At 42.5% G+C, this 15,947-nt stretch overlaps 1 protein-coding gene across 2 annotated transcripts in view; it reads right to left on the bottom strand.

Moving 5' to 3' along the window:
* Nucleotides 1–123: 123 nt before the first annotated feature.
* The window catches only part of LOC112665480 (cationic amino acid transporter 3-like), a 69,691-nt gene continuing 53,867 nt past the window's right edge, over nt 124–15,947 (bottom strand). For both annotated transcript variants that reach the window (XM_035707336.2, XM_049102392.1), the window contains 2 exons: nt 11,686–11,875; nt 124–5,221 (listed from right to left, as the gene is read on the bottom strand). In XM_035707336.2, the coding sequence (XP_035563229.2) occupies nt 3,239–5,035 (1,797 nt within the window). In that variant the 5' untranslated portion in view covers nt 5,036–5,221; nt 11,686–11,875 and the 3' untranslated portion in view covers nt 124–3,238. The remainder of the gene's footprint in view (nt 5,222–11,685; nt 11,876–15,947) is intronic.

The following is a 15,947-nucleotide window of genomic DNA, read 5'->3' as shown; positions in this document are numbered from 1 at the left end:
ATTTATTAAATGTTCATTATGTACCTGGCTCCCAGCTGGATGCTCTGGGAGAGTGAACAAGATACATTCCTTACCTAATGTCTACAATCAGGGAACAAAATAAAGAAAACAAAGATGCAGAGGTAACTGTGGTATTTTATTTTTTAAATTTCAGCTTTATTGAGGTACACTTGACATATAAAATTTTAAGGTATTTGAAGTGTACATTGTGGTGATTTGACATACATATACATTGTGAAATGATTCATTATGATTTCCCCACTGTAAAAGGATTAACGATGATATCTTTATCTAAATGTTTCATTAAATGAAAGTAAGTGTACAAAAGGTACCTTTTGTTTCCCTCACTTCATCTTTACATGTGGAGGGGCTTTAGCTAGAGCTTTGGTTTTCAAAGTGGGATCCCTGGACTCTTAGGGAGCATGACCAGGTATTAGCATCACCTGGCAACTTGTTAGAAGGACAAGTTCTGGGCCCCACCCAGACCTACTGAATTCCAAATGCTGAGGACCAGCAATCTGTGGTCTCACAAGTCCTCCAGGTGACGTGGCACTTGCTAAAGTTTGAGCACCACTGGATAGAGTACTATTCCTGGCCTCTTTCCACCCACCCCTTACTGTGACTTTGATTAGTGAATTGAAGAGACATGCCCAGCTCAGCCCCTTCTAGTTTTTTGTTGGATTCCTTTTTAAATCTAATTTTATGAGAAAATCTAATAAAAGCAGACTCTCCTGTGATGGGGGGCAGGGGTGGTCAGCACTACTTGTGATGAGGATTAAGTGTCTCATTTAGTGATGTGGGATTAACAAGCCAATTAGGCTGCATATCTAAAGCTGATGGTTTAGTCATCTGTCTCAACGTCTGGGTTATATCAATTTGTTCCAAACATAGGAGGGAGAAATGGGTGCTATTTACTGTACCTCTACAGCTCTGACAATGGGTTGTAGGGAAAAATGGACACAATGTAGGTTCAGATCACTTACAGTAGAGAGACCTAGTTGAGAGAATAACAGGACAGAAGAACCAGAGGAATTCCCAGAATTTTTCAAGTAAATGGAACTTTAGAAATCAATTCTGACTTCTCATGTTACAGGTAAGTAAGCAAAGTATGGAAGGAACTGAGGGGCTTGCTCAAGTTCACAATCCTAGTTAACAGTGGAAACCAGACCAGAACCTGACTCTCAGCTGTGCACTTTCTGAGCAGGTGGACCAAAGTAGACAACAACAGAGAAACTTGAAAATCCAAAAATGCAAATATGGCTAAGAAGGAGAAACAACCCTAGGTTTTCAGCACTGGTAGTGGATTCAAGGCCAAAGTGCTTTGTGTCCAAAGGAAAGTTCTGCTCCAATCTACATGTGCATGTTCTGTTGTCCCCTCACACAGCCATTTCTCAGTCTACACAGCCTGCTAGGTATGTTCTGAACACTGCTTCTTTTTCCTGTGCTTTTTGTAGTGATTTTCTCTCTGCCTATAATCTCTCCCTCCTGCCCACATGTGGCAAAATCCTATCTATCTATGGAGATTGCCAACTCAAATGCTGTTCCTTTACAAAGTCTTCTCTGATTTCACCAGCCAACTCTTACCACTGTGCCAGCAGCAAATGATCATCCTCCACTTTGAATTCCCAAGACACTTTATTTGTATATTACTTTTTAAAATTTTTTTATTTATTTATGATAGTCACACACACACACACACACACACACAGAGAGAGAGAGAGAGAGAAGCAGGCTCCATGCACCGGGAGCCTGACGTGGGATTCGATCCCGGATCTCCAGGATCGCCCTGGGCCAAAGGCAGACCCCAAACCGCTGCGCCACCCAGGGATCCCTGTATATTACTTATGAAAGCACTTTCTACTTTCTGCTACTCTATGCTTTACCCATTGCATTAGAATATAAACTCCTTAATGATAGAGGCCATATTTCATCTTTTTTTTTCTTTTTCTCTTTTTTGTCTTTATTTTTCATTGAGATATAATTAACATAGTGTTAATGTGTACAATATGATGTGTACAATATGATGATTCAACAATTCCACGTGTTTCTCAGAGTTCATTGGGATAAGTTTACTCTTACTTTCTTAATCTGTTTCACCCATCCCCTTACCCACCTCCACTTTGGCAACCACCAGTTTGTTCCTTGTGTTTAGGAGTCTGGTGTGGTTTTTTTGTTTGTTTGTCTCTTTTCTATGTTTATTTTTTATATAAGAGTGAAATCATATGTCATTTGTCTTTCTCAGTATGATCTATTTCACTTCACATATACTGTCTATGTCTCTCTGTGTTATAAATGGTAAGATTTCTTTCTTTTTATGGTTAGGTAGTATTCCCTTGTATGCATGTGTGTATGTATGTTTGTGTTCTTCTTTATCCATTCATCTGTCAATAGACACTTGGGTTGCTTCTATCTCTAATTGTAAATAATTCTACAATAAATATAAAGTGCATATATGTTTTTGAATTTGTGTAAGTACTTTAGCACAGCAAAGGAAACCATCAACAAAACACAAAGGGAACCTATAGAATGGGAGAAGATATTGGCAAATAATATATCCAATAAGGGGTAAATATCCAAAAGATATAAAGAACTTACACAACACTTGAGAAAAATCCAATTTAAAAATAGGCAGAAGACCTAAATAGACATTTTTCCAAAGACAAATAGATGGCCGACAGATACATGAAAAGATGCTCAGCATCACTAAATTTCAGGAAAATGTAAATTAAAACTATAATGAGATATCACTTATTACCTGACAGAATGTCTAAAATTAAAAAGATAAAAAAGGAACCCTTGTGTGTGTACAATTGTTGGGAATGTAAATTGGTACAGCCACTGTGAAAAGAGTATCAAGTTTTCTCAAAATATTAAAAATAAGATTACCATATGATCCAGTATTTTCACTACTAGATATTTATCCAAAGAAAACAAAATTAATTTTTCTAATTTATTTGAATAATGTTTTAAAGCCAGTAAGCAGCTACAGACAGAATTGAAAGCAGACAGAAAAAAAAAAAGAAATTAAAATACATCCTTCACTCCACAATAAATACAGAGCTCTATTAGTGTTCCTGCATCAACATGCCATGAGAGCCTTAGCTTTCCATTTGCTGAAGAGTACTTTCCATTAATGTGCAGGGGGACCAGAGTGCTTCAGGAGTAATGATGTCAAACCAAAGATGTCCCAACACTGCTGAGTTCAAGGTCTACAGTTTGGGCCCTAATCTCAGCGGGGCTATGCAACCAGGCTGTGATGGATCCCATATGTGAAGTAGATAACAAATCCAATCAGCATCCAGACACCAAGTAGGGCCCAGGTGCTAGCTCTCATCTGTATCATAAGGTAAACATTCAGAAAGATGCTCAGGAGTGGGAGGAGAGGCAGACCAGGTACCTTAAAGTGAAGGGGAGAGGAGCTCTGTGGTTGTCTCCAGATGACCCCAGTGATCCCAGTGATGAGCACCAGGAGCAGCACAACCACTGTGATCCACACTGGGTCTTGAGAAAGCAGACCTGGCCACTGGGTCAGCACCAGGCAGAGCAGAGTCAGCAGTAGAGCAAGCAGTGAGGAGCAAACAGAGACAACCCATCCAGAGAGTGCAGTGGGGGTGGAGCTGCCTGGAAAAAATAATTGGTGTAGAGTCAGCTTCTCTGCTGTAGGTCCATTCTCCTCTTGCATCTCTGCTCCATTTCCATCATGCTCTTCCTTCATCTGATCTTCACTTCCCCCATTCTTCCTCTCAGGCTGATACCTGACTATAAGAACACAAAAAGCCACTAGGGAGTAAGCTAGCAGGGTCCCAATTGACTTGAGGTGTAGAAGATCAGTGAGTCCCAAAAAGAATGCCATGATCGCTGCAATAATGCCAAAGATCACAGTGGCCATGATGGGAACATATGTGCCAGTTTGGATTCTGGAAAGGACAGGGAAGAGGAGGCCATCCTGTGCCATCGTGTATATCAGCTGGCTTATGGGAAACATATAGCCCAAGAGACTGGCAGAAAGATTACATAGGAATCCAAAAGCTACAGCATAGTAGGCCAGGCCCCAGCCAATATGGAAAAATGCCTCAGGCAAGGTGCTCCCAGGTCGGAGCTGGTAGTAAGGCACCATAAGTGTAAGTGATGCAGAGACACCAAAATATACCAAAATGCAGATGAGCAATGAAATCACAATGCCCATGGGGATAGAACGCTGGGGATTCTGTGCTTCTTTAACTCTGGTAACAATGTTGTCAAAACCTATAAAAGCATAGAAACAGTTAGCTGATCCAAGGAGAATCCCCTGGAAGCCAAAAGGCACGAATCCTCCAGAGCCCAGAGGGCCCAAGCTAGAGGTGTCATTGAGTCCAGCTTTTATGTAGTCCTCTTCTGTGAGCTTCCAGTTGTGCAGGTCCCCCTTAATGAAACCAGAGAGGATGAAAAAACCGAGAACCAAAAGGTTCACCAATGTGACCATGTTGGTAAATATTACCAACTCCCTAGCCCTCAAGGTCAGCAATCTGACAAGTAAAAACAAAAGACCCACAACAAAGAAGCCTAGAATCTCTGCAAGCACCTGAGGAATATGCAGTAAGATGCTTTCACGCAGGGTCTGAGAGATCTGGTTCCCAAAGAGGTTGTCAAAAGTTAAGAGCCAGGCAAAGAACACAGTAGCTGTACCAGCAACATTGGAGAAGATGAAGATCCAGCCAATGATGAAAGCCCAGAGTTCACCTATAGTGATATAGGTGTAGAGATATGCAGAGCCAGCATGAGGAACCCGGACACCAAACTCTGCATAGCACAGCCCAGTCAACATAGAAGATAGGCCGGCCACCAAAAAGCAGATCACAATGGATGGTCCTGCTTGATCTCGAGCCACCTCACTAGCTATGACATACACAACTACACCGATTGTGCAGCACACACCAAGGGCCACTAAATCCAGTGTGGTCAGTCTTCCAGCGGGGGCAGTCTCAGCCCTCTCTTTCTTCAGTGTAAGTCTGCGTACTAGTTTTTGACCAAATCTGCGAAGGGCCTGACACAGCATTCTAGCTAGAATTGAAGAGGATTCCAGGGTCAGGGAGCTGTAGCAAGTGCAGGAGTGGAGAGTCTCAGATCAGGTTCAGTGAGGCTGAGTTAAGCGGAGTTGGGTTGGGGTTGCTGAGTTCCACTGCTCAGGCTTCACATCTGCTGCTTCATATTCCATCTGGCCCGTGCTGTCTCTCCATAATGCCTAAGTAAACAATAAATATTTACTGAACAGTTGTGTTCAACCAATGCTCAGAAGTCACAAGCCATATGTTGCAGCCCAAATATCACAGAAACTGACACCAAGAGACATCATAGAGAAATTAACTGGCTTTCCCCCAGAAAAGTGTCAGATGCTTTCCTACATTCTCCTGTTTTGCATGCTACATGACATAATCCTATTTGAGTTCGTCCAACTGCTTTTTTTAAATAAATTAATTTTTTATTGATGTTCAATTTACCAACATACAGAATAACACCCAGTGCTCATCCTGTCAAGTGTCCCCCTCAGTGCCCCACCCCCCGCCCTCTTCCCCTCCCACCACCCCTAGTTCATTTCCCAGAATCAGGAGTCTTCATGTTCTGTCTCCCTTTCTGATATTTCCACACATTTCTTCTCCCTTCCCTTATATTCCCTTTCACTATTATTTATATTCCCCAATGAATGAGAACATACACTGTTTGTCCTTCTCCAATTGACTTACTTCACTCAGCATAATACCCTCCAGTTCCATCCACGTTGAAGCAAATGGTGGGTATTTGTCATTTCTAACGGCTGAGTAATATTCCATTGTATACATAAACCACATCTTCTTTATCCATTCATCTTTCGATGGACACCGAGGCTCCTTCCACAGTTTGGCTATTGTGGACATTGCTGCTAGAAACATTGGGGTGCAGGTGTCCCGCCGTTTCATTGCATCTGTATCTTTGGGGTAAATCCCCAGCAGTGCAATTGCTGGGTCGTAGGGCAGGTCTATTTTTAACTGTTTGAGGAACCTCCACACAGTTTTCCAGAGTGGCTGCACCAGTTCACATTCCCGCCAACAGTGTCAGAGGGCTCTCCTTTCTCCGCATCCTCTCCAACATTTTTGGTTTCCTGCCTTGTTAATTTTCCCCATTCTCACTGGTGTGAGGTGGTATCTCATTGTGGTTTTGATTTGTATTTCCCTGATGGCAAGTGATGCAGAGCATTTTCTCATGTGCATGTTGGCCATGTCTATGTCTTCCTCTATCAGATTTCTCTTCATGTCTTTTGCCCATTTCATGATTGAATTGTTTGTTTCTTTGGTGTTGAGTTTAAGAAGTTCTTTATAGATCTTGGAAACTAGCCCTTTATCTGATAGGTCATTTGCAAATATCTTCTCCCATTCTGAAGGTTGTCTTTGAGTTTTGTTGACTGTATCCTTTGCTGTGCAAAAGCTTCTTATCTTGATGAAGTCCCAATGGTTCATTTTTGCTTTTGTTTCTTTTGCCTTCGTGGATGTATCTTGCAAGAAGTTACTGTGGCCTGAGTTCAAAAAGGGTGTTGCCTGTGTTCTCCTCTAGGATTTGGATGGAATCTTGTCTCACATTTAGATCTTTCATCCATTTTGAGTTTATCTTTGTGGATGGTGAAAGAGAGTGGTCTAGTTTCATTCTTCTGCATGTGGATGTCCAATTTTCCCAGCACCATTTATTGAAGAGACTGTCTTTCTTCCAGTGGATAGTCTTTCCTCCTTTATCAAATATTAGTTGACCATAAAGTTCAGGGTCCATTTCTGGATTCTCTATTCTGTTCAATTGATCTATGTGTCTGTTTTTGTGCCAGTACCACACTGTCTTGATTACCACAGCTTTGTAGTACAGCCTGAAATCTGGCATTGTGATGCCCCCAGCCATGGTTTTCTTTTTTAAAATTCCCCTGGCTATTCGGGGTCTTTTCTGATTCTACACAAATCTTAAAATAATTTGTTCTAACTCTCTGAAGAAAGTCCATGGTATTTTGATAGGGATTGCATAAAACGTGTAAATTGCCCTGGGTAACATTGACATTTTCACAATATTAATTCTGCCAATCCATGAGCATGGAATATTTTTCCATCTCTTTGTGTCTTCCTCAGTTTCTTTCAGAAGTGTTCTATAGTTTTTAGGGTATAGATCCTTTACCACTTTGGTGAGGTTTATTCCTAGGTATCTTATGCTTTTGGGTGCAACTGTAAATGGGATTGACTCCTTAATTTCTCTTTCTTCAGTCTCATTGTTAGTGTATAGAAATGCCATTGATTTCTGGGCATTGATTTTGTATCCTGGCACGCTACCAAATTGCTGTATGAGTTCTAGCAATCTTGGGGTGGAGGCTTTTGGGTTTTCTACATAGAGTATCATGTCATCAGCGAAGAGGGAGAGTTTGACTACTTCTTTGCCAATCTGAATGCCTTTAATGTCTTTTTGTTGCCTGTTTGCTGAGGCTAGGACTTCCAATACTATTTTGAATAGCAGTGGTGAGAGTGGACATCCCTGTCTTGTTCCTGATCTTAGGGGAAAGGCTCCCAGTGCTTCCCCATTGAGAATGATATTTGCTGTGGGCTTTTCATAGATGGCTTTTAAGATGTCCAGGAAAGTTCCCTCTATCCCTACACTCTGAAGAGTTTTGATCAGGAACGGATGCTGTATTTTGTCAAATGCTTTCTCTGCATCTAATGAGAGGATCATATGGTTCTTGGTTTTTCTCTTGCTGATATGATGAATCACATTGATTGTTTTACGAGTGTTGAACCAGCCTTGTGTCCCGGGGATAAATCCTACTTGGTCAAGGTGAATAATTTTCTTAATGTACTGTTGGATCCTATTGGCTAGTATCTTGTTGAGAATTTTTGCATCCATGTTCATCAGGGATATTGGTCTGTAATTCTCCTTTTTGGTGGGGTTTTTCTCTGGTTTTGGAATTAAGGTGATGCCGGCCTCATAGAACGAATTTGGAGGTACTCCATCTCTTTCTATCTTTCCCAACAGCTTTAGTAGAATAGGTATGATTTCTTCTTTAAACGTTTGATAGAATTCCCCTGGGAAGCCATCTGGCCTTGGACTCTTGTGTCTGGGAGGTTTTTGATGACTGCTTCAATTTCCACCCTCGTTATTGGCCTGTTCAGGTTTTCTATTTCTTCCTGTTCCAGTTTTGGTAGTTTGTGGCTTTCCAGGAATGTGTCCATTTCTTCTAGATTGCCTAATTTATAGGCGTATAGCTGTTCATAATATGTTTTTAAAATCGTTTGTATTTCCTTGGTGTTGGTAGTGATCTCTCCTTTCTCATTCATGATTTTATTTTTTTAATTTTTTTATTTTTTTAAATTTTTATTTATTTATGATAGTCACAGAGAGAGAGAGAGAGGCGCAGATACACAGGCAGAGGGAGAAGCAGGCTCCATGCACCGGGAGCCCGATGTGGGATTCGATCCCGGGTCTCCAGGATCGCGCCCTGGGCCAAAGGCAGGCGCCAAACCGCTGCGCCACCCAGGGATCCCGTCATTCATGATTTTATTTATTTGAGTCTTCTCTCTTCCTTTTAATAAGGCTGGCTAATGGTTTATCTATCTTATTAATTCTTTCAAAGAACCAACTCCTGGTTCTGTTGATCTGTTCCACAGTTCTTCTGGTCTCAATTTTGTTGAGTTCTGCTCGAATTTTAAGTAACTCTCTTTTTCTGCTGGGCGTGGGGTCAATCTGCTGTTTTTTCTCTAGCTCCTTTATGTGTAAGGTTAGCTTTTGTATTTGAGTTCTTTCCAGTTTTTGAATGGATGCTTGTATTGCGATGTATTTCCCCCTTAGGACTGCTTTTGCTGCATCCCAAAGATTTTGAACGGTTGTATCTTCATTCTCATTAGTTTCCATGAATTTTTTTAATTCTTCCTTAATTTCCTGGCTGACCCTTTTATCTTTTAGCAGGATGGTCCTTAACCTCCACGTGTTTGAGGTCCTTCCAAACTTCTTGGTGTGATTGAGTTCTAATTTCAAGGCATTATGATCTGAGAATATGCAGGGGACGATCCCAATCTTTTGGTATCAGTTCAGACCTGATTTGTGACCCACTATGTGGTCTATTCTGGAGAAAGTTCCCTCTGCACTTGAGAAATATGTGTATTCAGTTGAGTTTGGATGTAAAGTTCTGTAGATATCTGTGAAATCCATCTGGTCCAGTGTATTATTTAAAGCTCTCGTTTCTTTGGAGATGTTGTGCTTAGAAGACCTATCGAGGGTAGAAAGAGCTAGATTGAAGTCACCAAGTATAAGTGTATTATTATCTAAGTATTTCTTCACTTTGGTTATTAATTGGTTTAAATATTTGGCAGCTCCCACATTCAGGGCATATATATTGAAGATTGTTAAGTCCTCTTGTTGGACAGATCCTTTAAGGATGATATAGTGTCCCTCTTCATCTCTCACTACAGTCTTTGGGGTAAATTTTAGTTTATCTGATATAAGGATGGCTACCCCTGCTTTCTTTTGAGGACCATTTGAATGGTAAATGGTTCTCCAACCTTTTATTTTCAGGCTGTAGGTGTCCTTATGTCTAATATGAGTCTCTTGTAGACAGCAAATAGATGGGTCCTGCTTTTTTATCCAGTCTGAAACCCTGCGCCTTTTGATGGGGTCATTAAGCCCGTTCACATTCAGAGTTACTATTGAGAGATATGAGTTTAGTGTCATCATGATATCTATTCAGTCCTTGTTTTTGTGGATTGTTCCACTGAACTTCTTCTTAAAGGGGAATTTTAAGAGTCCCCCTTAAAATTTCTTGCAGAGCTGGTTTGGAGGTCACATATTCTTTTAGTTGCTGCCTGTCTTGGAAGCTCTTTATCTCTCCTTCCATTTTGAATGAGAGCCTTGCTGGATAAAGTATTCTTGGTTGCATGTTCGTCTCATTTAGGACCCTGAATATATCCTGCCAGCCCTTTCTGGCCTGCCAGGTCTCTGTGGAGAGGTCTGCTGTTACCCTAATACTCCTCCCCATAAAAGTCAGGGATTTCTTGTCTCTTGCTGTTTTAAGGATCTTCTCTTTATCTTTGGAATTTGCAAGCTTCATTATTAGATGTCGAGGTGTTGAACGGTTTTTATAGATTTTAGGGGGGATCTCTCTATTTCCTGGATCTGAATGCCTGTTTCCCTTCCCAGATTAGGAAAGTTTTCAGGTATGATTTGTTCAAATACATATTCTGGCCCTCTGGCCCTTTCGGCGCCCTCGGGAACCCCAATTAAACGTAGGTTTTTCTTCCTCAGGCTGTCGTTTATTTCCCTTAATCTATCTTCATAGTCTTTTAATTGTTTGTCTCTTTTTTCCTCAGTTTCCCTCTTTGCCATCAACTTGTCTTCTATGTCACTCACTCGTTCTTCCACCTCGTTAACCCTCGTCTTTAGGACTTCTAGTTTGGATTGCATCTCATTCAATTGATTTTTAATTTCAGCCTGATTAGATCTAAATTCTGCAGCCATGAAGTCTCTTGAGTCCTTTATGCTTTTTTTCTAGAGCCACCAGTAGCTGTATAATAGTGCTTCTGAATTGGCTTTCTGACATTGAATTGTAATCCAGATTTTGTAACTCTGTGGGAGAGAGGACTGTTTCTGATTCTTTCTTTTGAGGTGAGGTTTTCCTTCTAGTCATTTTGCTCAGTGCAGAATGGCCAAAAACAAGTTGTATTGGGAAAAGGAGAAAAAGAATAAGAAGGAAAGAAAAGAGAAAAAGAAGAAAGAAAAAAGGAAGAAAAAAAGAAAAAAGAAAAAGAGAAAGAAAAAGAATGAAAGGGAAAAAAGGGTGGGGGAAGCAAACAGAAATCAAAAAGCAAAAAAACAAAACCAAACAAAACAAACCACGGGGGAGTATCTTCTGATTCTCTATACTTTAAGTCCCTTGACTTCCCCTGGAACTTGTCCGTCTAGCTGGTCTTCTGGGGCAGGGGCCTGTTGTGCTGATTTTCAGGTGTTAGCACTTTGGGGAGCTGCTCTGCCCCCTGCCTGGTGCTGGGCTCAGTGGGGGTTGTTTACCCCGTGAGGCCCCAGGAGGAACAACCCCAGTGGCTGCGGCAGCTCTGGAGCCCTGGAGTCAGCCCCCACAGGAACTCCTGAGCTCTCCGTCTGCAGGGTCTGGAGGCTCCGGGGCGGGGCCGCTGATCTGCTCAGCTGGGGCAGGAGCGTCCTCGCTGTCCTGGGCCCTCCCGGCCTCTGCCTGTCCCGGGGGAGGCCGGATCCTGTGCTGTGTCCCGGCGCCCTGTGCTCCGGGGCCTGCGCTGTTGGATTTGCGCTCCCTCCCCGCAGACCCCTCTGCAGAGCCGCCGCCCGAGCCCCCCCCAGCTGCTCCCGCCCCGCAGCCCCCTCCGCGGAGCCGCCCCCGAGCCCCCCGAGCTGCTCCGGGTCCCGCCGTGCGCGCTGCAGCCCTTAGGGAGCTCGGCGCACTCTCCCGGGGCGCAGGTGTCTGTTAGTGTCCCCGGGAGCCCGAGGGCATCCCCGCCCTCCTGGGTCCTGCTCCAACTCCCTGCGAGCCCCTTTCCGCCCGGGAAGGTTGGTGCAGCTCCTGCTTCTCCGGGACGGGGCTCTCCTGTCCTGGGGACACTCGCCCCGGCCTCAGCCCGGCTCCTCGCGGGCCCCTCCCCCTTGGAGGCCTTTTGTTTCTTTATTTCTTTTTTCCCGTCTTCCTACCTTGATAGAAGCGCGAACTCTTCTCACTGTAGCGTTCCAGCTGGTCTCTCTTTAAATCTCAGGCCGAATTCGTAGATTTTTCAGGATGATTTGAAGGTTATCTAGGTAATTTGGTGGAGACAGGTGATTTGGGGACCCTACTCTTCCGAGTTCGTCCAACTCCTATACATACCTTCATGTACCAATTAAGCTGTAAGATACAACAGGACATGAATGTATTGTGCAAGAATTCACATGCACAGTGGTGTGCTTGAGCATGAGTAATGACACACTAATTCATGGGCTAACAGGCATGGTTGCAATTGCAGAATCTTTTTAAAAATATCATCTGAGGGTAAAATACAAATATTGGTATCTTGGTCTTAAAACTCTTAGCCATAATATCAGTTAGCCAAGGTCATATGGAAATTTGTCCCCCTTTCTCTGCATTTTGCCTCAGCCATTCAGCTGTACTGATGGCCAAGAATGTACAGACCACCCCTTCCCTTTACACACCTAGACCCATGGAGGTGCTGTGAACATAGAGGAGGAGGGAAAAGGGGACAGGGTCTTCATAACCACCTGCAAGAAGGAGAAGACCAGGCTGCCTGGGAAGGAAACCCTGGAGAAATAGGGGTAGCTGCTGACCCAGGGTCTATGGATGAAAAGACAGAGGTGCCAAGAAGGTGGTTTTTTGAATTCTGACATTCAAAACACCTCACCCAAAGCACCCAGACAAAAATTCACTATAGTTATGTTTACAGTTATGAGTATGTGAACCATAGGGAGAAAAAATAAGTGATCTAGCTCAGTAGCTCACAACCTAAACAATACCTTCTGTCTCCTCCCTCTCTGGGCTACAGGAGAGAAGGTGAGCTCACTTCTACAGACAGTCTCCTTACTGGCCACACTACGCTCTATACACACCCTGTGCCATCTGTGATGTCAGCTACCACAGGCCTGGAGAATCTTCCCTGCTCTGTGAGCCTATATTAAAACATGCACTTGTAACTCCCTATTAGTTTTTCATGTGGAGTTATTTTTAACTCGTTCAAACCATGCTTTCAATATGCCAAATGTTTTCCTAGTGAAGGAACTGGCATGAGGTTCCACCTTCTCCCTACTCCCCTGCTACTACTGAAATGGTTCCCTCCTCAGGGAAGAAAGGCTCTAGAAGAACAAATCACAGTGATCCCCCAGAAATGAGTAGTGGAGAACAGAGAAAACAAAGTCATGTAACCCCCACTTACCTCCCTGCTTAGGCTTTGGTTTGAGATAATTTTAGGAAATGCTGTCAGAGGTTTCTAAAGACAGAAATAAAGTCAAAACTGAAAAAAAAAAACACTGAAAAATATTTTCTATAGATGATCAAAAGGAAGACTTGGGTTATGGGTCAGCCCTTCTGTCTACAAATCCAAATCCATCTAGACTCTTTATTTGCCATTCACCAGTTCTCGTATTATGATTTACCAACAAACGTGAAATAGATAAGGAGGGTCAGTTCTTAACTCATGGAATCTTTCTACACTATAAATGTGATTGAAGTGTCCCCCACCGACCCCCAGGCTTCAGACCCTTCCGTGGTTCCCACTGCTTTTCCTTCATAGTCCTTCCTTCCTTCATCATCTGACCTGTGCTCATTCTTCCAGCCTCACTTTCTGCTCAGTTCCTGCTCCAGCTGTGAAATTCAGCACTCACCCTGTTCCCTCGCCTCTACTGCCCTCTTGACCACTTTACTTACCTACCCTGTCCCCACTTCTCTTTCAGTTCCCAGTTCAAGAGTGCTTCCTCAGGAAGCCTCCCCTGACCCTTAGGCTGTCCTTCCTATGTGCTCTCATAGCACCTGCACTTCCCCCATGTGCCATTTATCCTAATGTATTCAAACTGCAGGTCAGCTGCCTGTCTCCTCCATCAGACTGTGAGTTAGGTGCTCAAAAATATTTGTTGAAAAATGACCAAAACTGAGAAGAGAAACCCGAAAGAGCACATAATCCAGAATTTCTATCTACTTGAATTTGAGATACATACTTTGTAGCCAGGAAACCTTTATAAACCTGGATCAGGTAAATATATAGATGGTATTTCCTTCCTTTAGAAGGCAAGAAAAATGAAAAATGTGAAGGGAAAAAACCAACTGTGATGAAACCTTGAACATACATCACTCATGGCAGCTATAAGCCACACAAAGGTGATAAAGAATTGTTTGCCTTTGAGGACACCTGTTTTAAAAATATCAGGATGTCTTGGGTTATAGGCAATCAATCATTCATGCCCAGTTAGAGAATTTCTACTGTTTGAAGGCATCATGCTCAGGCCCTATAATCCAGGTAGGATGTCCTAATGCAGAGGTTCCCACTTCGGGGAACAGAGTCAGGCATAATAAAGATACCTGGGGAACATTTTCAAACTTCCTATCCTCTCCCTCTGGAGATTCTTGTCTATTAACCTTGTACTTTGCATGGCTGCTCTAAACCACCCAGCTGATAAGACATTGTCCTCAAATTCAAAGGAAAGAGTTTCTAAAAGCTTCCTTCACAGAGAGGCAGCACAGCTGAGTAGTTAGGAGTAACTAACTACTGCTCTGCAGGTAGATGATTCAGGTTCAAATCTCAACTCAACCTATAGCTGGTGACTCTGGACAAGTTAGTTAACCTCTCAGAACTTTAGATTCCACAATAGTCAAGTGGGAGTAAAAGTAAATCCCTCCTAGTGTAGTTGTTAGGAGTAAGTGAAATGATGCCTGTAAGTACGTAGCTCAGTGCCTAAAAATATGGACTTAATATCATCTCTTTTTTTGCACTTAATATAATCTACCTAATATTTAATATTGAAATCTGATCTAAAATGCCCACATGTGGGATGCCCGGGTGGCTCAGCGGTTAAGCATCTGCCTTCAGCTCAGGGCATGATCCTGGAGTCCCAGGATCAAGTCCCACATCAGGCTCCCTGCATGGAGCCTGCTTCTCCCTCTGCCTGTGTCTCTGCCTCTCTCTCTCTCTCTCTCTCTCTCTCTCTCTCTGTCTCTCATGATTAAATAAATAAAATCTTAATAAAATAAAATAAAATAAAATCCTCAAACGTTGATACGTAGTCTTTATAAACATCTAGTTTCAAAATCATCCACTAAAACCTCAAGCCTGTTAGCTAGCCCTCATGAGACAATGAAATTAGTTTTATTCTATATAATTTGCCCTTAAACTCCAAGGACTCTAACTACACACCCTCATAATATGCTGGTGCTAAACATGTGGGGATCCTAGGCTTACTGGGTTAGACCAGGAATATAATAATAATAATAATAATAATAATAATAATAATAATAATTAGTTTTTTTGCCTCTGGTCGCCTCATCTTATTTATGGAAGAGGCAGTCCTGGGTACTATAGAGGAAAAAGCAATGATCATTATGTCAGAAATACTGGATGTCATCCCTGGCCCTTCCCTGTGACCACATGAACTCAGGGAATTTGCTCACTCTCTCTAAGCCTCAGTCTCCTCATCCACAAGGGTCCTCACTGGATCAGCATGAGAATTCAGTGAGGAGATACAAACCATCACACACTGCTGGTGGGAGCAACACTAGGAACATTATCTGAAGTACAACCCCAGTGGAATTAAGAACACACACCCCTTCCCACTCCACAATCTCTCTCCCGGGTGTGCACCCCCCAGGAAACTCTCTCCTAAAGTCCATAAGGAGCCCATGTGAGCATGTTAATCACAGGACTATTTGTGGTGACAGGAAGTGGGAGCTGTGCCAGCATCTGTTGCTAGAGGAATATTTAGGTAAAATGTGCTTTGTGTGAACAATGAAATATTACACAGAGTCAGAAAGAATAAAGTAGATTTATAGGCAGCAACTTGGGTAGATCTTAAAAACAATGTTAGGTGGCAAAAGTAAAAGCAGAATGAGGTATACAGCACAATGCCTTTATTTTTTAGACTTTATTTATTTATTTATTTATTTATTTATTTATTTATTTAAGAGAGCATGAGAGTGGGGAGGGGCAGAGGGAGAAGTAGACTCCCCACTAAGCAGGGACCCCAGTGGACACTTAGGGCTCAATCCCAGGGTCCTGGGATCATAACCTAATTTGAAGGCATATGCTTAATGGACTGAGACACCCAGGTACTCCTAGCATAATGCTTTTTATGTTCATTTAAAAGACAGCCAAAAAACATTGTATATTTGTCAAGGATGCAAATATATCTGCTTAAAATGTCACGACCTTCCTCTGCTCACAATCTTCCACTGGTTTTCCTTTCTATTCAGAGTAAAGCCA

This window comes from Canis lupus, chromosome 27 (genome assembly GCF_003254725.2).
Source record: "Canis lupus dingo isolate Sandy chromosome 27, ASM325472v2, whole genome shotgun sequence".
Taxonomy (NCBI): Eukaryota; Metazoa; Chordata; class Mammalia; order Carnivora; family Canidae; genus Canis; species Canis lupus.
Note: the sequence above shows the minus strand (reverse complement) of the source record. Positions and strands in the feature narration are given on the sequence as shown.